This window comes from Dysidea avara, chromosome 1 (genome assembly GCF_963678975.1).
Source record: "Dysidea avara chromosome 1, odDysAvar1.4, whole genome shotgun sequence".
In the NCBI taxonomy this organism is placed as follows: Eukaryota; Metazoa; Porifera; class Demospongiae; order Dictyoceratida; family Dysideidae; genus Dysidea; species Dysidea avara.
The window spans coordinates 60,000,710-60,022,716 of NC_089272.1; the positions used below are offsets into that span (position 1 = coordinate 60,000,710).

A 22,007-nucleotide genomic window follows, 5' to 3' on the forward strand; every position below is an offset into this window, starting at 1 on the left:
AAACTAAGCCGAAACAAGCCTTCAGATTGACCCAAAATGCTTTCAATAAGTTGCTACGGAATTAATAAAAATCATTTAATGGAATTTTCTAGTGACTGACTGAGTAAGTAAGTAACTGGCTGACTGACTGATGCCTTCAGACAAGCGTAACTCAACAGCTAAGGCTATGGGCTTGATTTTTTGACTGTTCGACATCACTTCGACCCAAGAGGTGCCTTTTGGCATACCGCAGTACGTACAGTGCATTCTTCATGGACTCACCAGTGTCCTCCTTTGTGTCCCATTCATCTTTGCTGACAGTGAAAAGTGTTGATGTTGCGGTAGCACGTGATGGCTTCTCTTCATAACGGAAATCGTCCATACTTTTCATAGTAGCTATTTTGATTGCAAATATTCTTTTCAAACAGTTCTTGATTCGTACTACTGTGTAACGGGTTGAACATAGCCGACAATGAAGCGTAATGGATACTTCACTTTTCAGATGATAATTGATATAACTGGGGTGTGCGGCACCATTTCTTTCTTTCGGTATGCGTGGATTGCAGAGGTGCTTTACAAACAGTTCTTAATTCAAAAGCTGTATAATGGGTTGAACATAGCTGACAACGGATACTTTGCTTTTCAGACGATAATTGATATAGCTGGGATGCGCGGCACCATTTCAGATGCGGTATGTGTGGGTTCATAATTATTTACAGAAAAAGTTAACAAACAAGTATATTAAAAAATTTGGAATTTTGAACTAGAGCAGGAACCATAGCACATCGATAAAAAGTACTGAAACAAGCTGGAATAGTGCACACACAGTGAAACAATAAGAAGTGTTATATCCCTACTGTACATTTCCATTATGGTATCTTGGAGCACAGTAGGGATATAACACTTCTTATTGTTTTAGTGTGATTTAACATCATGCACTACTCGAGCTTGTTTCAGTACTTTTTATTGATGTGCTATGGTCTCTACTCTAGTTGAAAATTCCAAATGTTTTTGTGTACTTGTCCTTTTAGATACAGTATGTAACGGATTTTGGTAGTTCTTTTGTTGAAATTTATTTTCATGGCAAGTTGCACTTTTTTTGTAGTGTAGATATCGTTTTAATATTTATTACATTGTAATTAAAATGGCACAAATTACAAACCCATATGATGATTGCTTCAAAAGTTACAGCACTTTGTTTATAGCCATACGTCTGAGCCTAAATATATAGGTTTATATTAGGCTTAAGTCTATTATGCTCCAAAATCTTCCTATTATTCTTTCTGGCACTTCTTTTTTTATTCACCTATTATGCTCAAATTTATTCCTGAGACTACCTATTATTCTCAAATTATTCCCAAATATGTGTGCCAAATTAGTATTTTTGTTAGGGTTTTTAAACAAGTGACTGCTCTATTAGAATTATGGACTCGAAGTTGACTGCTCTATTAGAGTAAGTGACTGCTCTATTAGAGTATCTCGATCGTTTTCACCGTTTTTAAGCTTGCACTGTTTTGGTAGTAAATCTAAAAGATTTTTACACTACACCACAGCAAAAACTTATAATTTTGTACCAGTTATTCTTAGAATTCATCCGATTATTCCGGAATATTCCCCAATGCTTTTCAGTACCTATTATTCCTGAAATTATGCCGGCATAATAGACGCATGCCTAGTTTATATACACAATTAAGGGATTTATGTAGTCAATATAAAATTGCAGGATGGCTAAGATAGAGCACTTCAGGTGATGGTCCTCCTTGTTTAAGTAAGAGATATACCACAGCTGCAAGGGATTTTGCTGATATATACACCCGAAGCACGAGGGTTGCAGGCCTGAGGACTAAGGGTGTGTATATCAGCAAAATCTAATGCAATCGTGGTATAAGTGATATACGTATATCATTCTAGGCATACTCACTTGATTGGTGAAAGAACTACAGAGCATTCACCCTGCTCCTTTTATATTTAAAGTTCGAAAAATTACGAAGCCATATGATTTCTTATCAATCCCTACTTATTAAGTACTATCATATTTAATGATATATCAGTATCTGATGGTCAATTAATAGCTTGGGATAATAGCTGTTAGAACGTTGTCCGTATGTCATTGTGCTTTACACACAATGCCAGAACAAATTAATGTGATTGTGGGATCTGATTAGTGTTAGCACTGTGTACTAAATTAAGCCTACTAACTTCGCTATTGGGGTAGTAAGTAATTATAATGTTAAATAGTTTGGACTATAAGTTATTTGTCTACGTATTTAAATCTAGTTGTCCTCTTTGTGTTGTTCTGTGGTCTGCTCAATGGCTGACAGCTGGTAGGTAGGAATATGCATGCACGCATTGCCCAAGCAATTATTTTATGGATCATTCATCACTTAGTAACTGTGAAGTAATGAAAACTTAGCAACTACACTGAGCCTAGCCTAACTTGTAAACTCAAACCCATAATTAAATGCTCTGTGTTGCTCAATATAATTAGTCAAAGCATATTGTATCTTTGAACTGGTTGGGCATCAAAGCCACAAGCAAATTGCTATTTCCTGGTCAATATCAAGATATTGCATGGGAAATATGTGGGTTAAACTCTGAGCAGCACCTTTGAACACCCACGCTAAAGTGGCCTAATGTATTTCGTGGACTGGACTCACACACTGAGCTGGAAACAGCTTTTAAACAATAATCCAGATATTATTCATCTCTTGCAACACTGGAGATACCACTATCTAGCTACAATTGCTGATACGCTCTTCCTTACAAGTCAACAAACTAGTGTGTGCACTAATTAAATAAAATACACTTACGATACACGAGTACTAGCAGTGATAAAGGGTGATAGAGGCTATTCAGTGTTGTAGCATAGATGTTTTCCTTTATTGCTTTAGCACTAGTGCTAGGGTTGTAGAGATGAGCCAGAATAGCAGGGTAGCTATAGGTGGCACTGCCCAGCGAGATGATGGGGCTATGCAAACAACTGGCTCATCACTACAGCCCTAACACTAGTGCTAAGTACTGGAGCAACAAAGGAAAACCATCTAAGCTACAGCAATAGCCTCTATCATGTTTTATCACTACTAGTACTCGTATATCATATTTGTATTCTAATTAATTAGTGCACATGCTAGTTTGTTGACTTGTAAGGAAGAGCAGTATCAGCAGTTGTAGCTTGATAGTGGTGTCTCCAGTGTTGCAAGAGATTGTTAATGTCTGGATTATTGTTTAAAAACTATTTCCAGCTCAGTGCGTGAGTTCAGTCCATGCTGTGAGTCCAGTCCACGAAATACATTAGGCCCGCTAAAGTGGTATATGTACTTATTTTTTATTGTAATGATCCCCACTACCTTGTTAAATCCCTTTATGTTGTGTACTATTGCTTAAATGCTGTTTTGCTGCAGCATTTAGCCTACATTGTCTATGTATCAGAGACTGTTGAAGTTTTAAAATTCAAGCATAAGCAAGCTATATAGCCACATTTACAACAATGATATCTAGACAACTCTGTAAAAAGAGGTGCAGCTTTAAAAAAAATGGCAATGTTAAAATATACCCACGAATGTTGCAGCCAAAAGGTAGCTGTAGTCATGTCCATGTATTATATATACTTTTCTTAATTATTGCATATTGAAGATCACTGCAGTGATATTATATTTTTGGCCATCTTAGCCATGCAGTTGAATCATTTAACTTAAATATTAAATGACTAGTATACAATTGAACTCTTCCCATTATTGCTAATGCCTTATCAGTTGTTACGTACTTATGCATGTTCCCACTATATCTGTATCTTGCTATAAGTTATCACATCAGTGGCAAAATAGTAATGTCCTTCCCATTAAAATACAGAATGTGTATCATGTATTGTGAGACACTACTATCCAAACTCTTGTGCATACATCTAATGATAAGTAGACTTCCTCTTCAGACATTTAACAGAGCTATAATTGAGAATGATTACAGAGCTCTTGCCTATTTGGGATGACATGCAGAGACCCATTATGTGTTCTATATTTTAGCTGTGGTTGCTAGCAGTTGATTAATCTTTATGTAGTTACGGTCTCCTTGGTGCTAGTGGGTGTGGAAAGACCACATTGCTACGTTGTGTCCTGGGACGTTTACCCATCCAATCAGGACACATTGTCATCCTTGGTAAACCCCCTGGGACTAGAGGACATAGTGTACCTGGAAAGGGAGTAGGTTATATGCCTCAGGTGAGCTGGTATCATTTCAAGTTGATTTGTTCTATCAATGACATGATAGGAAGAGGCATTGGCATTAACACTCACTATGAGGGAGGTGATGTACTACTTTGGAATCCTCTTTGATATTAAATTACAACATATAAAGGAACGGACTGAGTTCTTAAAGGAATTTCTTAACCTCTATACAGTTGATGCTCTATGCAATACATTAAGGTTAGGTATAATAGTGTAGCTGTTATGAGATAACATTGTGCTTAGAAATGTGCAATATTTTGTGCAAGTACACTTCGGAGTTCCTGTGTCTTGCCACAGCAGACTTCCAAATTTGTATCCAATTAATAAGTATATTCATACAAAAAGAAGTATTCATGGACAGCCACTACTTATAGATCACATTGCTTATATTCAATCAATGTATAGTATCATTATTTGCAAAGGAAGCTTAACTGTAAGAAGATATATGAATGATGGTAGTTATTACAACATAGCCATGTGAGAAAATCCCTACATTTACATGTAGCCACCATCTGTTCAATACCTACGTAGAGATTTTCTCACACATATGTTGTACTACTGTTTTGCTACTTTTTCGCTTGAACCCTACAGTAACTTCATATTTTACTATTTTGTTAACTTTTTTGTTGTAGCGTAGCTGTGTTATACATGTATGATTGTAAGTAACTGCTTTATTAGAGTGTCTCGATCTCCCTTCTTAAGCTACGTAATAGAGTAAGTGGTGTGGTTTGCCATATCTAGTTTGCCATATCTAGTTTTCCACAGCAAAACAACAGTTGATTGCAGCTAGATCATTAATAGGGTCACCAATGCAAAAAATTAATGTTCTCCAATCAACTAATGCCATATGTTAGGCCAGGTATAACACCAGTGTGGCAGCCAAGTTTGTTGCTTTCTACTAGTAGAAAACGATAAAAATGTATAAAATACCATGCTGCAGCTCTTCATAGGGTTCATCATATGCCATGCAATTCACCCTCAACTTTGTTCAAGTAGTCTATTATCTGCACGAATAACAGCCAAGCTGTGAAAAAAGGTGTGGCCTTATAAAGCCTGGGTGAAAAAAGTTGTGAAATCAAAAGTGAAGGACAAGGAATGACTGCAATTAAATTTCAACCATTATTAAACTTTATTAGTATTAACATCATTGCAGCCATTTCTTGGTCATGCACCACCTTTGGTTTCACGTTTTTCACCCAGTCTTTTTAGGCTGCACCAATGTTTACAGCTTGGCTGTTTTTGTGTGCATATCACTTCTCTTTGTACAAGAAATGGCTGCAATGTAGATAATGATAAATTTTAACAATGCACACACGGCCATTATTAAAATTTATTAGCATTAACATTTTTGCAGTTGGCCGCTACCTTTGATTTCACAACTTTTCACCCAGGATTTTTAAAGCCACACCATTATTTCACAGCTTGGCTGTTTTTTCTGTGGATTTCACTTCTTTTTGTACTTTATAAGGCCCTAAAACCAGCATATGTTGGGATTTGTTTTTACTCACATCTCTTCTTTTTCTATACAGACACAATGATGATTATTGAAAAAAGACTTATAAATGTATTGCATTGCATGATTTACTTTAAAATGTGACTCAGTCTGACAAAAATGGTCTTATCGCCTATGTAACAGTATCGAGAAATGTTTGTTTTAAGTATTTAGTGTGTTGTAGCCCGCTAATGGTGGAAGTTAAGTGTACCAAATTTTCACACGATTTGCATCAACTTCAAGAGCACCCATAGTAGGAGTAGCCAAAGCTTAAGTTTCCCACCATTTTAGCTAGTTTTTATACCGAGGTTAACTCTACCGGGTGAGATCCAAAAGGGGTGGGAGGCAGGGGCCTGGAGGCCAGCAAGGAATTGTTTAAAATTATTAAAGAGGTAGGCGTAGGGATGAATTAGGCCAAGTTATTAACCATTGAGGTCTCAAAACTGGCTAAAATGAAAAGACATTTGCAACACATGTCTTTATATTTAACTCCACAGGGCTATACAGCCACACACAGCCATTCTCGGAATGGCCAGAGCTCGATTGGGGCTCCAGACCACTTGTACAGATCGCCACTGTGCTTAGGAAAGCAGTCAGAAAAAGCAGACCACTCAATTCTAGCTGATTTTGATTGTATAGGTTATTTATGTAGCTTTGTGGTCTTTGTGAAAAATCAAATCTGCTGTCATGGGCGGTAAGACCAGTTTTGCCAGAACCAGTCACATATTTGGTAATATTATATACTCTAATAGAGTACACATATTTGAGAACATGCATAGAATACTTCTACTGGTAGATCTATGCTATGAAATAACAATTGTTTATTTTTGAGCAGATGTATACTAGAATTTCCATGTATAAAGTAGAAATTAAGTGAGGTGATCAGCCAAGATAGCAGTAGTTCAGTGGTTAAGGATGTGGGTGTTAGGTATGGAGGTTCTTGGCTTGAACTCTGGTAAGTTTTTTTCCAACATTTTTGTGTACCTTTTTATCCTGCAGTGACTGCTCTATTAGAGTACTCGATTTTGGAGTTTGCTTTATAACTTTGTAGCTGTAACTCTATTGCTATTCAAACTATCAAAAGACACTGCTTCAATGATCAGCCTATTATTTCCGTATTACGTACTCGGTCTACCATGTAGCCGTGACAGAAATTTGATCTTTCTTTACATGAATAAATGTTCATAATTTCTTGGATATTCATCAGATCCACAGCAAACTTTGTATGCCAATTCACCTTTATACACTCTTAATTTGTGCCAAAGATTGAGACAATCGAATTACACTTTCACTCGGCTTTATAGCAATCTTTGCAAAGTGTGCAAAAATTAATTGAAGCCCCTGTAGCCCCCTGTATGGCATAAGAAGAAAAAAAATTAAATCAAACCTTGGAGCACCGCAAATGGCTTTTACAAATTTAATCAAATTTGCTGTGTGGCCTACCCTACCTGGCGGACAGCTGTAATTCAAAACTAGTGTGCTTTGGAGAAGGGGCCATGGAGCTATGTATGCATGAAAAAGATGTTTTCGTTCTTCCTGTCAATATACTCACATTGTGGCGTGCCGGCTTTCTTGGCTGCATGACACACCACTACACTGTTAAAATTTAGGTGCTACCATGACACCTATGATTTTCTAAAAATCAAGGGGGTGTTGTTGCAACACCCTTGAAAATAATTACCACCATAAGAGGTTTATAATCACACTTGTTGGGTGTTACCATTTTGTAAACACCCTTAATTGTTCATTGGAAACCCTAAACAGAGGTTAACACCTCATGATAGGGTGTAATGTACATGTATTCGCATACAGTTACTAACACTGTTAGAAGTGTGGCAGAAACACTTGACTGCAATTTATTTAAGGGCCAAGTGATTTATCAACTCCCATGACAACAGCACCTGCCCTGAATTATCATGCAAGATGAATACCTGCAGTTTCAAGTGAAATATAATAGTAGCTATTAATAGTATCAGATTTTACAAAACTGATACAAATTGCACATCAGACAAAATCAAATACCAGAGTATAGCCATACTACCATACTAGTTCATGGTTTTAAGCTCAAACTACTTGACGCTGGCTTTAATGGTGCAGGTGGTGTGAAACGTTTAATGGAAATTTCTGGCCTTGGTAAGGTTGACTGTCTTGGGTTGACAGGAATTGGTGGATGGCCTATTTTAGTTGCCCAACATATTATTCTGTGTTGATAATTGATTTTGCTGCATATATACCAGGCACTTGGGAGCCAGCACAGTTCTGTAACCTCATGCATGTCTGGATTTCAATTGCAGTCTTTATTTCCCACTCCTCTACAGCCCACCTTCCACTCCTTTGTGAGCAGCTGTGATTCTACCTCCACTACAAAAAAAGTGTCATGTGTATGCGATATGCTCCAAACATGTTGTACATAGCGTGAACTCCTGTGGTGTATGTGATGTGTAGGAGATAATAGTTCAAATTTGCCTCATTAAATAGCAAATGTGAACTATTATCTCCTACATATTACTTACCCCACCTAAGCACATTTCATGCATATCACATTTAGTCACTGACTGCACTTGTGGACTGTGCTGTAAACAGCCCCTGAACACCAATCAAGACATTATCTAATTCATCGCATATGCACAAATAGGCATTTTACTGTAGTGAGCTAGCTAGCTCACTCATTAAAGTTGTCTGATTTTCTTTCTTATTTGGCAGGAATACTACAAGTATCTGAAAGGTAATAAATTGATGTATCTCTGGTGTAATTTCATATGTGTGCTTTGGCAATTTTAAATCTAAACCATTTATCTCAAAACTTCTAAAATAAATATGTGACCGGATTTGACAAAACAAGGCTTCCACACACATCCAATTTTCTGACTTTAACCAGCTGTAACTTGACTACTCAGCAATCTATTGGTCTAACATTTGCACAAAGTCCTTCCATAGCATAGTAAAATACCAGTTCAAAATTGGAAACTAATGGCATACTCCTACATAATGAATGAGTTATGGTACTTCAAAGTCATAAAGTGGATGTGCGTGTAAGCCTTATTTTGTCAAATTCGGTCATTAATATGGATTGATTTTCCAAACAATAGCTGCATAAATGCTTTTACATTGTGCTAAAGGAAATTTGTTTACTATGCATGAAGTGCTGCACTTCTGTATAATTATGATAATCAATACAACTATATTTCATTGATGAGGTGTAATGGGAACACCCTTTGCACCTACAAGGGTGTTTCTGTGAATGAAATCCCACAATTAAAAGTTTCTTTGGTAGTTACGTTATAAGTACAAATTGCAACTTACATATAAAGTGTAGAAAGACAAGCAAGTAAGTGTACTTGTAATCATGTTGAATTACTGTATTTCACAGGTCATAATATGTGTTTCCTAAATATATCATCAATGAAAATGAAGGTATAGGAGGAGATCCACCCCCACGAAAGTGTTGGAAATTAACAGTGTACCCCACCACACACCCTGGATTTACACCTCTTGTAGCACTTTTACACTCTGGTGTTATATTTCTTGCAGCACTTTAGCACTCTTCTTTCACACCCTCTAAGTGTCACCACAGCACCCTTTTCTAACACCTGAAGGGAGTTGTTTTTAAACATGCAACTGGACACCCCTAAAGGTGCTTTTGGTACACCTGAATTTTAACAGTGTATGTGTCCTAATATAATAAGCAAGCAGATTCCTTCTCCTCTGCTGGTTCATATCATCAAAACAATTTTGCAGCATATAATCATGTATATATGTATAATTATAGTAACATACAGAGGCAGATACATAATTATGAGGTAACCTGATGCTCTTTGTGTAGTTAGGTATGATTCTCTTTGCTTTATTGCCACAATTTCTTTAAACTTTCACATTGTATGATAAATTTCATTTCTTCCAGTAAATTGAATTCCTGTGGTAGAAGTTCAAAAGTTCAAATCAGTTAATAGCAGTTTTAAAAATTAAACATAAAATGAATTGTATGGCTTCACAGTTCAAATTGCTCCTATGCAGTAGTGAAGGCTGCCCAGCTAGGCACGCAAGACAAAATTCACTGCAATTGGGGGGAGTAGCCAGGCTTTTTGCAATGCCAGTCAATAAAGGAAAGGAATGACTTGTTTTTGAAGCACACTAGCATGCAAAACATGCTAACTGAGGAAATCTTAGTGCATGCCCCACAGGAGAAGTTTTAAAAGTGGGTCTTCAGAAATTGAATCAGTAATCAAGTTCAGCAATTTTGATATTAACTTTTGTTTGATTGCTGTATTACAGTGTAGGATGACTGCTTTATTAATGTATAGGCATGTATCTTGATCTTATCATAGTATAGTACGGTAGTATTGTATGTATCATGGAGTTTTCGGCTTTATTTCCCTCAAAATCACCCAAAAAACAGCCTCAGTTTTCCTTCAAAATATCTTGGTGGCATTCGTTAAGGATAATCAAGCCTAAAACTCCTTCAGAGCAACCCTAAAATCTTTCAACAAGTTTCTATGGAATTAAAAAAATTTCTATTTGTAAAGTTCTGATAAACTGCCTCAGCATTCTCAGTATTAACAATCAATTAACTCCCAAAAATCATGACATTTACAGGCATTTTATACACACAGATGACCTATACATCATGTGACCTATACTTGCAATTGTTTATTGTTCAGTTCTAAAGCAGTCTAGAACCATCTGCAATTTTCTTATAAAGGGTACCACATTACACACCTCTTTTGCTACTTTGAGCCTGACCCTAGGCTCATGCTCTTCTTCATTTTTTTTGGTTGTATCTGTGGTTAGACTTTTTAGCTTCCAATTCTGGTCTCTTCACATATGATTGTTGGCTATTCACTTGATGGTCTGCTGTCAGATATACTTTATGAATCTTCACCATCAGAATCATCTGTAACTATCATTTCAGCTATAGGATCTCTATTGGTATCAATGGGTAATGGATCACAGATTATAGCAGTGATTTGCTCTGGTTTCTTCTGTACCTTCTTTGTTGGGCAGCCAGGTCCATTGTCTTTTACTCCCATACCAGTAAAACCCTTGAGAAACAATTCAGGACATTGCTGTACTCTACTTTGATGTACGTACTTGGATTGGTAGGTCATCTGGAAAATATATCTTCTTCACAGTCACATCAAAGTCATCTCATGATATTATTCTGTAAGGACCATGCCATGGCTGAGATAACTTCCTCATTTTATCTGTTTCATCCTGTGGAAAATAGATAAAGACCCACTTTCCTACATGAAGCTTTGATGTTGTAGCCATATTGTTGCTTGTAACGTTGCTGAGACTTCTGGTTGACTTTTAAAACTAAAGGTCTTGCTGTTGAGAGAGACAATACCATCTCTTCTCTATAGTCAGATATGTTGGTAATCTTTGGAGATCTTGGGGGCTAAAGGGCTGCTCCTGTTGGACTACAACAGTCCATGCCAAACAACAAGTAGGAACACTTTTCTCCTGTTGAGGTGTGGGTTGTTGTGATAAGCCCAAAAATGCCCATTGTACCTGCTTGCTTGCTGAGCATGGCTTTAAATAAGTACAATTAAGGAATTCGACTGCTCCATCACATTGAGGATGGTAGGCGGTGGTATTTAACTTTGTAAAACCCAAAAGCTCACATACGTACATCCTTCATCAGGTGGGATAGTAGATTTGTTCCTCTATCAGAAAGAACGCCTCTGGCACACCAAAGAGTGGTATAATCTCCTCAACCAATAGACGAGCAATCCTTACTGTTTTTTTGATCAGGATTAGGATAAGCCATTGGCCACTTTGTAAACAGGTCTTGAAATACTACCACATACTCGTTGCCTTTTGTTGTCATTGGTAATTCCATAACATCAACTCCATTTGTTTGAAACGGGCGTTCAGTGGGAATGGGATGCAGTGGAGGTTTCTGCTTCCTCCCATATCCTTGGACAGTAACACATTGGGGACAACTCTGAGCGTAATTCATGGAATCTTTATACATACATTTCCACCATCATTTGCAAATCAGAGATTTATAAAGGTGGGGTCCTGAAAAGTGTCCAGCCAGGTTTCCGCTAACTTGCTGCTGGAGGGTTGGAGGAACTACCACTCTGGGAATCTCCTAGCTCAGATTTTGATCCTATGTAGTAAAGAAATTGTCATCCAGGGTAAATAATACAGATTCAGTTACTATTTTCTTTGCTGTAGAACCATCTTCTAGTAACTCACCATCTCTTAAATTCAATATCATTGGCTGCAATAAACCATCATTCCACTGTTCATCAGAAAAAAATTGGAGAGACAGATGTGGTAAAAGATCACTGATATTGACATCATCTTTGCTGGAAATAAGTGCTACTAGTGCTCTCATCCTCAACAGGAGATGGTAGGACTGGCTGTCTAGATGAAGCATATGCATGACAGTTGTTCTGTTTACAGTGTTTAGCTCGGTAGACAATATCAATTGAATTCCACTACCATGTATCTTATTCCACCACCTGGAATGTTTCCCTTCTAATTAGGAGCACCTAATACAGTATCATTGCTGCATGGTCAGTGTATACTGTGGCCATACAGACCGTATAAAAATACATTATTGTCCACACAATGGCTAGAGTTTCAAGTTCTGTTATGGCATAGTTCTTTTCTCTGGATGACAAGTTTCTAGCTGAACTAACTTGAAATGTAGTTGAATTGACTTGTTTCTAGTTGATCTCTCTACAGGGTGATTTGAAATGTAGTTGAACTCTCTATAGGGTGACTATTTCTAGTGGATCTCTCTACTGAGAGATTTATTTGTAGCTGAACTCTCCACAGGGTGACTTACTTCTAGCTCAACACTCATGGAATGTAGCTGAATTCTATATGGTAACTCTACAGAGTGACTTACTTCCAGCTGATTAGGCTTGAGTACATTATGCCTTTTAAATTACCTATTATTCTTTCTGGCAATTCTTTTTTATTCACTTATTATTCCCACAATTATTCCCAAATATACCTGGAGTGATTCTTGGAATTGTAAAAGTCAAATGGATATTTTTCTGCAGCTGAAAATATAGCCACTTGCAAGCATAAAACTATACCCAAAGATCGAGATACTCTAATAGAGCAGTCACAACTAAACTTGCCTGACTGTTCTATTACGGTAAGTGACTGCTCTATTAGAGTATCTCGATCATTTTGTCCGATTTTGTGCTAGCAATGATTGTGGATGTTCCTTTAGGAATTTTTCTGTGATACTACACGAAAAATGTGTGAATTCTAATTAATTATTCCAGAAGATCACCCTATTATTCCTGATTCTTTTTACCACCGATTATTCCAATAATTATTCCGGCATAATGTACGCATGCCTACAGCTGATCTCTCTACAGGGTGATTTGTTTCTAGTTAATCTCTCTACACAGTAACTTGTTTCTAGCTGATATTTCTACAGGGTGACTTGCGTCTAGCTGATCTCTCTACAGGGTGGTTTGTTTCTAGTTGATCTCTCTACACAGTAACTTGTTTCTAGCTGATATTTCTACAGGGTGACTTGTTTCTATTTGATCTCTCTACAGGTAGACTTGAAATGCTATTCTAGCTGATCTCTCTACAGGGTGACTTGAAATGTAGTTGAATTCTCTGCAGGGTGCCTTTTTTCCTGTTGATTTCTCTACAGAGTGACTTGTTTTTAGCTGAACTCTCTATAGGGTGACTTGAAATGTAATTGAACTCTCTGCAGGATGTCTTGCTTCTAGCAGATCTTATTACAGGATAACTCATTTCTAGCCGATCTCTCTACAGGCTGACTTGTTTCTAGCTAATTTCTCTACAGGGTGAGTTATTTCTAGCTGAATACTCTACAGGGTGATTTGAAATGTGGTTTAACACTTTTGTAGTTGAGCTCTATACAGAGTGGTTTGTAACAGTGTTTAATTCTCTACAAGACATAGATGAATGCCTTAATAGAGTAATTTACTTCTTAGCTGACTGCTGTATTAGGGTGACTGCTCTATTAGAGTATCTCGATTTGCACTTACAGTACTACACCAACTTCATGTCTGATTCTTCTACACTATTGAAGAGCCTTTCTAAGTTGATTAATCCATCTGTACACCAATTTTCAAATCATTCCCCTGAGCAGTTTTTGTGGCATGCAGTTTTTGCTGGCATTATGCTCAATGCTTTTGGCTACCTATTCCCCAAATTGTGCTGGCATAATCGGCACAGGCCTAGGACAGAGCTATGAATGCGTGAAAATCGTGTTTTCTTTCTTCCTGCCAATATACTCATGCATGGTGTTGCGTGCTGGCTTCTTTGGCGGCACGACACACTACAGTGTGTCTTGATTCAAACTATTAATGCTGAATGTAAACATGTCAATCAAGAGAGCTTTGTAGTATCTTTTCCAAACATTTTTTGTTGTCTGTAGATAAACTTTAGGTCGATCTATGTTTTAATTTCATTGTAGTGGTGGTCAGAAGAGACGTGTGTCATTAGCTGTTGCTCTACTTCATGAACCACCATTGTTGATATTGGATGAACCCACTGTTGGGCTGGATCCCTTACTGAGAGCAAAGTAATGTGACTAGTAATAGAATAGAGTTAACTATTAGCATGTGCACTACCACATGTACAGGATCTGGGGTCATTTGTTAGAGATCACCTCAACTGGTAACACTACTATTATTATTACTACTCATTATATCGAGGAAGCCAGACAATCCCATATGGTCAGTTCTTATTTTAGCATGTGTCAATAATTTTTACACCAATCACTTCTAGGTTGGTCTAATGAGATCTGGTAGAATACTAGCACAATCTCCACCAGAGAGGCTTATAACAACTTGTGGCGTGACTGTAAGTTTTAGTCGTAAATGTATGATAAGTCAAAACCCATTGTAGTGAGTCATGTGGCCTAGAAAGTATAAAGTGTATTTACATGAAGCCACGATTTTGCAATCCTCACTATACTTTACATGATGTGTACCAGCTCATGGACATATGCCAAGCTTTCAACTCAATATCACACACAAACAATAATCGTGTCACTTAAATATTACCTAATAGGAAGCAAATCAGTGCTGAGAAAGTTTGCCAGTTCTTTTCTGTTGCTCATCCTCTAATTAATTTTAGCCGGTTAGCCATTGATTTGTTCCATGAATGGATTATGAAGCTATTTTATTCCTTGCCTCCTCCTGTTACTATCGAATATTACTACGTACGTGCAATAATGTAGTAGTATAAGTAGTAACTGAGATTTTAGGAGATCCTTTGTGAAGTTAGTGAGTTGAAATCCTACCTCAAACAATTGTTTTGAACATGATCACACCTTACATCGTCATATGAATGCACTGTAAAAGTTTAAGAAAATGCAACCACTGTAATAAAGCAGTCAACCTCTCAGTTTCAGGGGTGGATTCAGGGTTTGGAAGGGGAGTTACATATCTCAGGGCTAAATGTTTTTTGATGTAGAGTAGTTTTGTGCACAAATCTATGCTTTCTATGTGGACTACATTGATCAAGAGTTGGTATATAGGAAAAGTGATAGACATGAGCAGTTCAGTTAGCTATTAATGATCCTAAGAATGGCATACACAAGACCATGTGCATTTCATTTGCAAAATCTTAGCAGGCTAAATGTTCCCATGCATGGGATAGTGTTGCAGATGCTAGTGTTCATACTCAACAACTATGGAAGATTCAGTGTTTTGTGTGTGACTGTTCTATTAAATTATTTGACTGACTTCTCTATTAGAGTATCTCAATCTTGTTTTTTTTTGGGGGGGGGGGGGGAGGGGGAGAGGATTGGATCTGGCACTGAGTCTCACATGCTATTGTAAGTTGCTGCTTATAGTATTTCTACAGCAGCTATACTATGAAAATAGCATAATATTTTTCATGTCTGTTGCTTTACTGTGTGACTTTCATTGTCAATGATGCCCTCCCACCCACCCACTGTTTGCCTTGCTCCACCAACTCTGTTTCAAAGGGTCCAACTTGGGAATTTTATTAGGAATGAAACTTGTTACCAACTTGAAAGTGCCTACTGATAATGCTAAGCTGTTTTACACGGGGGACACAAATTCTTCAAGGACTCTTCTTTTACCATGATACAAAATAACTAATACATGACTGCCAGCTTATCAACCTCTTCTGCTGTTATTTGAGACATTGAAAATATTGATGATACATGTGTTGTAACTCGTCAAACTCTTTGGTAAACATTTTGAGTAAAAACGTTTTGCTTTGTCCAAATGTGGCATGTGTGGTATCACAAAAACTCCATGCATAAATGGACAGTGCATGTGATGTAAGCAATTCACCAGCATTGTTGATAATGTCTTGAATTTTTCACAGATATATGCAAACTGTAATATCATGTGTTGATCATGGCAAATAGTTCATAGGATAAATTGTTTTGAAAGTATCTAACTAGTGCATTCTTTATGACATGTGATGATCCAACTGAAGTGTCACAGTTAAAGGTTAATTATACTCACTTTCACTATTTTGGAGTCAAGTATCATTGAAGTACTCATGGTGGATTTCACGTCAGTAACTACATGTAGAGTATGCATGTCATTGTGCTTCTGTACATGATGCCATCATGCCTTGAGAAACCCAAAAGCATTCTCAACAACAATGCGGGCTTTATGTATCGATCCTGTAGTTGAAGTTTTGCTGGATTTAGTTAAACCTGAATTGTGTACAAATAGCTTATGAGCCATGATTGAATTGGGTATGCAGATTCTTCTATCATGTAAAGTGGGACACACACTCCATATAAGGCTGTTGATTGATTGGTAACCAAGTGTTCATGTGTAATTTTCTTGCACATATTTGAATCTACAAAATCCTGTGTCATGCATGGACACTTCCAGGCCACCCTATTCAGACATCCAAGAAATGGTCATTATCTTCCACAATTCATTGAACAATTATTGAACGCCAACCTTCCCAGTTGTAGTAGATGATGGAACTCCTTCATCAGCACCTCTGCATGTTTCATTTATGATGTCACAAACAGTTGATCATCCTATACCAAACAAATGAGTTATGGTGAGGTACTCATTGATAATAATAGCCAAATATGTCAGACGGATAGCAACTTTCCTTGGCACAGACAGTGGCCTCCACACTGATGACCATGTCACTTCTCTCCTACTCTGGTGATAGGTGGTTGCAAAGACAGAGAAATGCCTCTTTGCAGATTCTGAAAGTTTTGAAATTTTGCAACCAGTCTCATCACACATCAGACCTGGCAGGGCTAATTTTTTTGTATGAGGTTTTTTTTATGTGTGTATGTGTGTTTAGGGCAAGCAACCAGTAGTTTGCCTCATGTTTTGTACTTTAGACTAGGGCACGAGTCTACTAGTTAGGTTAGGGCACATGTCTACTAGTTATGTTAGGGAAGGTGACCAGTATTTTGCCTCACATCTTGTACTTTAGGGCACGCTACAACTAGTATTAGCATTAGGATTAGGGTAAGGGTTAGGGTAAGGGTTCAGCTTTGGTTTCTTCTTCACACTATATAGGTTCTTTCTTCTTTAATAATAGAACACCCTTTGTGGTTCACGTTTATAAGGTAAAAAACATAGTACGCTGGTAGCTGGTAGCAGTGGTTCAGTGCTTATACACTGTGACACAAGTGTGGAGGGCGTGGAGTTGGGGATCCGCTTTAACCCAAACTTTTTATTAGTTAAAGTTGGCAAACCTTGTATAAAATAAATTCGTCCTGGCAGGAGCTTATAAACATCTAAGGCACAAAGGAACGTGAAACTTCCATGAGGTTACACGGTAATAGTGCTAATAGTGCGGAAATTCAAAATTACCTTATATGGAACACCACTGATACTGTTGAAACCTCACCAACCACACAGGCCACCCTACATACCTGCTTAGTGGGCTTCTGTTGTTATTATACACTTATTAACCAAATTCACTAGTAGCTGTGCAGTGTGAGATGAGCAGTCATACCAGTCATGGATCAGCAGTTTTAGCCCATTTGCTAGGTTGGTTAGTAACCGCTTCTCCTCTTGTTACTGTCTCACACTCTTGGACCTGGCAATAATACATGTTCATGCATCACACAGAAATTACAATGCAAATAGATGCTAAAGTACAACTACTAATAAAAATGTGCATACCGCATGTACACAGCCCATTAAAACAATGCCTGTTTTCAGAACAGTCACTGTAATATCTTTTGAGGAGATCCAGTACCTTTGCTCCATTGAACAAAAATGTTGCTTGGTAATGGTGAGTGCTAACATTGTATGTATTAAGCTTTGTAACTCACTTTTGGTTAGATGTACATAAGTTAAGTTTTCCTTGTTGAAATATGCAATAATGTGTATACATTGTGCCTGTAACAGCCTGTATTGCCTGGCCATCAAGGCTTCTATCGAGGCTAATATTTAGTTTTTAGGCCCTTTTATTGTTTGTTTAGTTAATTGTTTTGGCATTATGTTTTGATTGTTTTGACTTGATTATTTGATGTTATTCAAACAGTACATACACGTTGGACATTTTGGACTCATGTACACATGGAGTTGTGCATGCATGTAGCTGCATGTGTATATTATGCGTAATGAACAACCTGTAATATTATTCATCACGCATGTTCTCATGTTCGGTAACATATGTTTTTTTCACCAAGTATGTGTGAAGTTGTATTGTAATTGGTTCAAATTAGTTGGGTGTACACCATACACTGATGGGACAATTCTAGCTCTACTGAACATTGATAGTTACTGATGTTTTTACTTTTCAGCCATCCCAATAGTATAGTAATGTTTTGTAAAAGCCTTAAGTGTTATACTTGGGGGGAGGATTTGTGAGAGAGAAACCAACAATATTAGTGTTGAATAAAATGTAATACTTGTGGTGAATGAGTCTTCGGGCACACACAGCCACAGATGGGTGTAGCTAACTACCCCACAAGTGGGTGTGGCAAGGAAATACAGTTTTAAAACAATAAAAATAAAACTTCACTACATGTAAAATAAAGAAGAGCAACCTTAACATTCCCGGGCTATCTCTTACCAAGAAGATTCTTCTAGAATAAGAAACTGATACTCCAGCTGCCAAATCAAAAATATATCTGCAGCTGGAGTTGGTTATATTGAGCTCATTCTGGACACAGTTTTGAAAAGAAGATAAAGAGGATGGCAAGAAGTGACCTACGCAAAACACTTAATTCAACAGTACTGTAGAAACTGAATATTTCCAGGCAATCAAACATTTCTTGGTATTCTTTTTTTCCCTGCTTGTGATCCCTCACGGATTCAAGGTGTTCAACTAAATCCAAGGGACATGTCAGTTCTAACAGGGTAACTGAACTACTTTTCTCATTGTAAAGGACGATGTCAGAGCGATATGGGATGATAAGGAGAAAAGGAGGAATTGTAGCCTGTGGGTAGTCACTAGCTCGCAATCTAGGAAAGTCAGCATAAACTGAAACCATGTTCACTTGAGTTAAAGTTTAGGAAGTTCAGCACTTAAGAAGTGTAAAACTTGGTCATGACGGTACATATGTAAAGCTGCCCTGTGTCAATGCAACAGGGCAGCACCCAATACATTTGCAGTGGTAGGCTTAAAGCTGCCACACAAACTCTTTGACTGCAAATAAAGTTTACGAGCCATCGGATGTTTCACTATTGATATATACCTATATCTTTAGTGCATGGTTACTGCAATGGTATAAAATAGTGTGAGTGGCTTTGCTACAGGTTGATAAGTTAGCCATAAATAAACTAACTTATCACCTAGTAGCAGAGCTGCTCAGTCAGCTCAACCTACATGTACATTGGAACCTCTCTATAATGGACACTTAAAGACCCTGAATTTTAGGCCTATAATATTGTTTGCTGTAATATAGTGGTTTTCCTCTTTCAGGGGTAAAAATATGAAGTCGGACCTGTTGGAATGAAAGTATTTGTCCTTGTTTTTTTCTATTGTCTCCTTAATTCAGGGAGTTTATTATGAGGGATTCACTGTAGTATATTTATGCTGTAGAACTTGGAAGATGCCTTCTTAAAACTACTGGAACAGCAAAGTAATCCAATAGACAAGATTGCTTCAAAGGCAACATCAATTGTAAGGACCAGTGTTGGGCAAGTTACTCTGTAAAAGTAACTAGTTACATATTACATATTACTAGCAACTGAACTATTTAGTTACAGTTACATATTACCCTTAAAATAAAGTAACTATAGTAATATTACATATTATATTACTTTGTGTCCACAGCCTTAAGCTGTCACGTGTAAAACTATCACCTTATCACGTGACATGATTGCATTGTTGGACAATGTGCAAATCTTGGTTATAAGTAAGAAGCTAGTGAATAAGCTTCATTCAGTAGGCTTCGTTACTTCATTTTGGCTAGGCGTTACTCAGAGAATAACTAATGAGATTAGTAACTTCGTTACTTGTAGTAATAATTACGTAATATTAAACTCGTTACAGTAACTATATTACTTAGGTAACGCGTTACATTTGTAAGTAAAGTAACTTGAGTTATATTACCCGTTTTTATAGTGTATTTCGTTATATTACTTAGTTACCACAAAAGTAATAATATTACGTAACGCGTTACTTATGTAACACGTTACTCCCAACACTGGTAAGGACCTTATACCTGGTGTATATTTCTTGTTAATATTCTCCATAGCAACAAGGTGATGATGAGCCCACAGAACATACTCCATTATTAGGCAATGTTGAAACTGTAAAGTTCCCTTCATACCTCTCTGGTGAGTGATCATACCTCAAGTTTAATTTGATATTTTTTTTATCAGGTTTCCAGCTTGGTGTACCACGACTTCCTAAATTGTCTAAAATTGTTGCTCTGTCATATAAAGAAGCTCTAAAGTTTGTCCGCAATCCAGCGTGAGTGTATTACCATTGATAGCACTGTAGCATTAAAATAGTGACCAAATCACAACTCAGAGAATCAAATTGCAATTCATAACTGTTTCAATAGCTTGGTATATTAGTGACTGGATCAGGGAAAGCCGGTCTTATCATTCATGACAGCAGGTTTGAATTTTCACCATGAACGCAAAGCTACATGAGTACTCTATTATGGGTGTTGATTAAGTTTCCCCATGAGGAGTCAGGAAAACAAAGGAAGTTGTCAAGGCCATGGCATGGCGCATATCTAATAATGAGTTTGACTGACACAGATCATACGGCCAGTAGGATATATTTTCCAGAAGATGGACCTATTAAAGTTCATCAGAGCCATGTCTCTCCTTACTCTGTTCGATTTCCGGCACAAAACCAGTCAGCCTTGAATACTCTGTTTTTATTGGCTGCTTTTCCCAAGTCCAGTAGTGAGCTGTTCAAGTAGTCTGAAGCCTTAATGGAGCTTTGGCCCATCTGCAGATGGTTGTGTGTGGCAGTACAGCTACATGGTGTTGAATAAAGACCTGTGCTGTAAATTTCCTTTCATTTTAAGCAGTTTTGATAACTAAATGGCCCATGCGTAATTTGACCATTCATCCGTATACGTTCCTCTTTAATTTTGTAAAAAACCTCGCCCTCTGCCCACTACCCCTATTGGAGAGTCAACCTTAAGTTGAAAACTATTAGTTGGGTTGCTTACTTAAAGCCAAATTAGGATATGAATGTGGACACAGCTGACAAAAGCACCAAACTTCCCCACACATGTAGTGCTATCTTAACTTTAATTTTTGATAGGAACCAAAAGATCCTTTTCATAAAAGCATTTTTAGTTTATGTAACTAAAGAAGTTTAAAAATTGGTAAACCATGAAAGTATTTTTTTGCTCTTTTTCCTACAAGAGGTGAACAAACATCGTGCAGAGTTGTATATACAATAACATATAAAAGTCGAGACCTGATAAGCAGTAAAATTACTCCCAAAAACTTCATTCAATGCAGGCAAGTGGTTTTTAAATTCAGATATACCACTTTGACACCTCAGATCAAAGGAAACCACAGGGTTATATTTCACATATTTCCCTGACCACGATATTGCCCTGTGATTAGGGCAATATCATGATATAGCCCTGACCACAACTGCCTTTGATGCTGAAGCAGTTACAAAACATCAGTTCCCTTTGATTGTTTATAAAGAGCTGCTTAAAGTTTTGAATTGTGGGTTTGAGTTTAACATGTTGGTTTAGTTAGGGGAATTGTTGTGAAGCAAAAAAGAAGTGACTGAGTCAGCATTGCATAGTTCAGTTATTATGTAGGCATCACTAAATAATCATTTTTGCAATGTGGGGATTGTTTTTCTACACAGTACATTTCAACTGCATGAAAAGATGCCTCAAACATTCCCAACCTACATGTCTAAGTGTTTATTTTAGCACCTTAGGTTACTTTATT

At 37.3% G+C, this 22,007-nt stretch overlaps 2 protein-coding genes across 3 annotated transcripts in view; one reads left to right on the forward strand and one right to left on the reverse strand.

Moving 5' to 3' along the window:
* The window catches only part of LOC136239005 (cytochrome P450 4F6-like), a 71,018-nt gene extending 61,414 nt beyond the window's left edge, over positions 1 to 9,604 (reverse strand). Inside the window, exon 1 of the mRNA XM_066029755.1 lies at positions 9,497 to 9,604. The gene's annotated coding sequence lies outside the window, so the exon portion shown is untranslated. The remainder of the gene's footprint in view (positions 1 to 9,496) is intronic.
* The window catches only part of LOC136238967 (ABC transporter G family member 20-like), a 73,609-nt gene that overhangs the window by 12,241 nt on the left and 39,361 nt on the right, over positions 1 to 22,007 (forward strand). For both annotated transcript variants that reach the window (XM_066029689.1, XM_066029696.1), the window contains exons 2-9: positions 4,034 to 4,193; positions 4,243 to 4,397; positions 14,117 to 14,224; positions 14,285 to 14,378; positions 14,431 to 14,505; positions 19,666 to 19,746; positions 20,324 to 20,405; positions 20,451 to 20,541. In XM_066029689.1, coding sequence (XP_065885761.1) covers positions 4,034 to 4,193; positions 4,243 to 4,397; positions 14,117 to 14,224; positions 14,285 to 14,378; positions 14,431 to 14,505; positions 19,666 to 19,746; positions 20,324 to 20,405; positions 20,451 to 20,541 — 846 coding nt within the window. The remainder of the gene's footprint in view (positions 1 to 4,033; positions 4,194 to 4,242; positions 4,398 to 14,116; positions 14,225 to 14,284; positions 14,379 to 14,430; positions 14,506 to 19,665; positions 19,747 to 20,323; positions 20,406 to 20,450; positions 20,542 to 22,007) is intronic.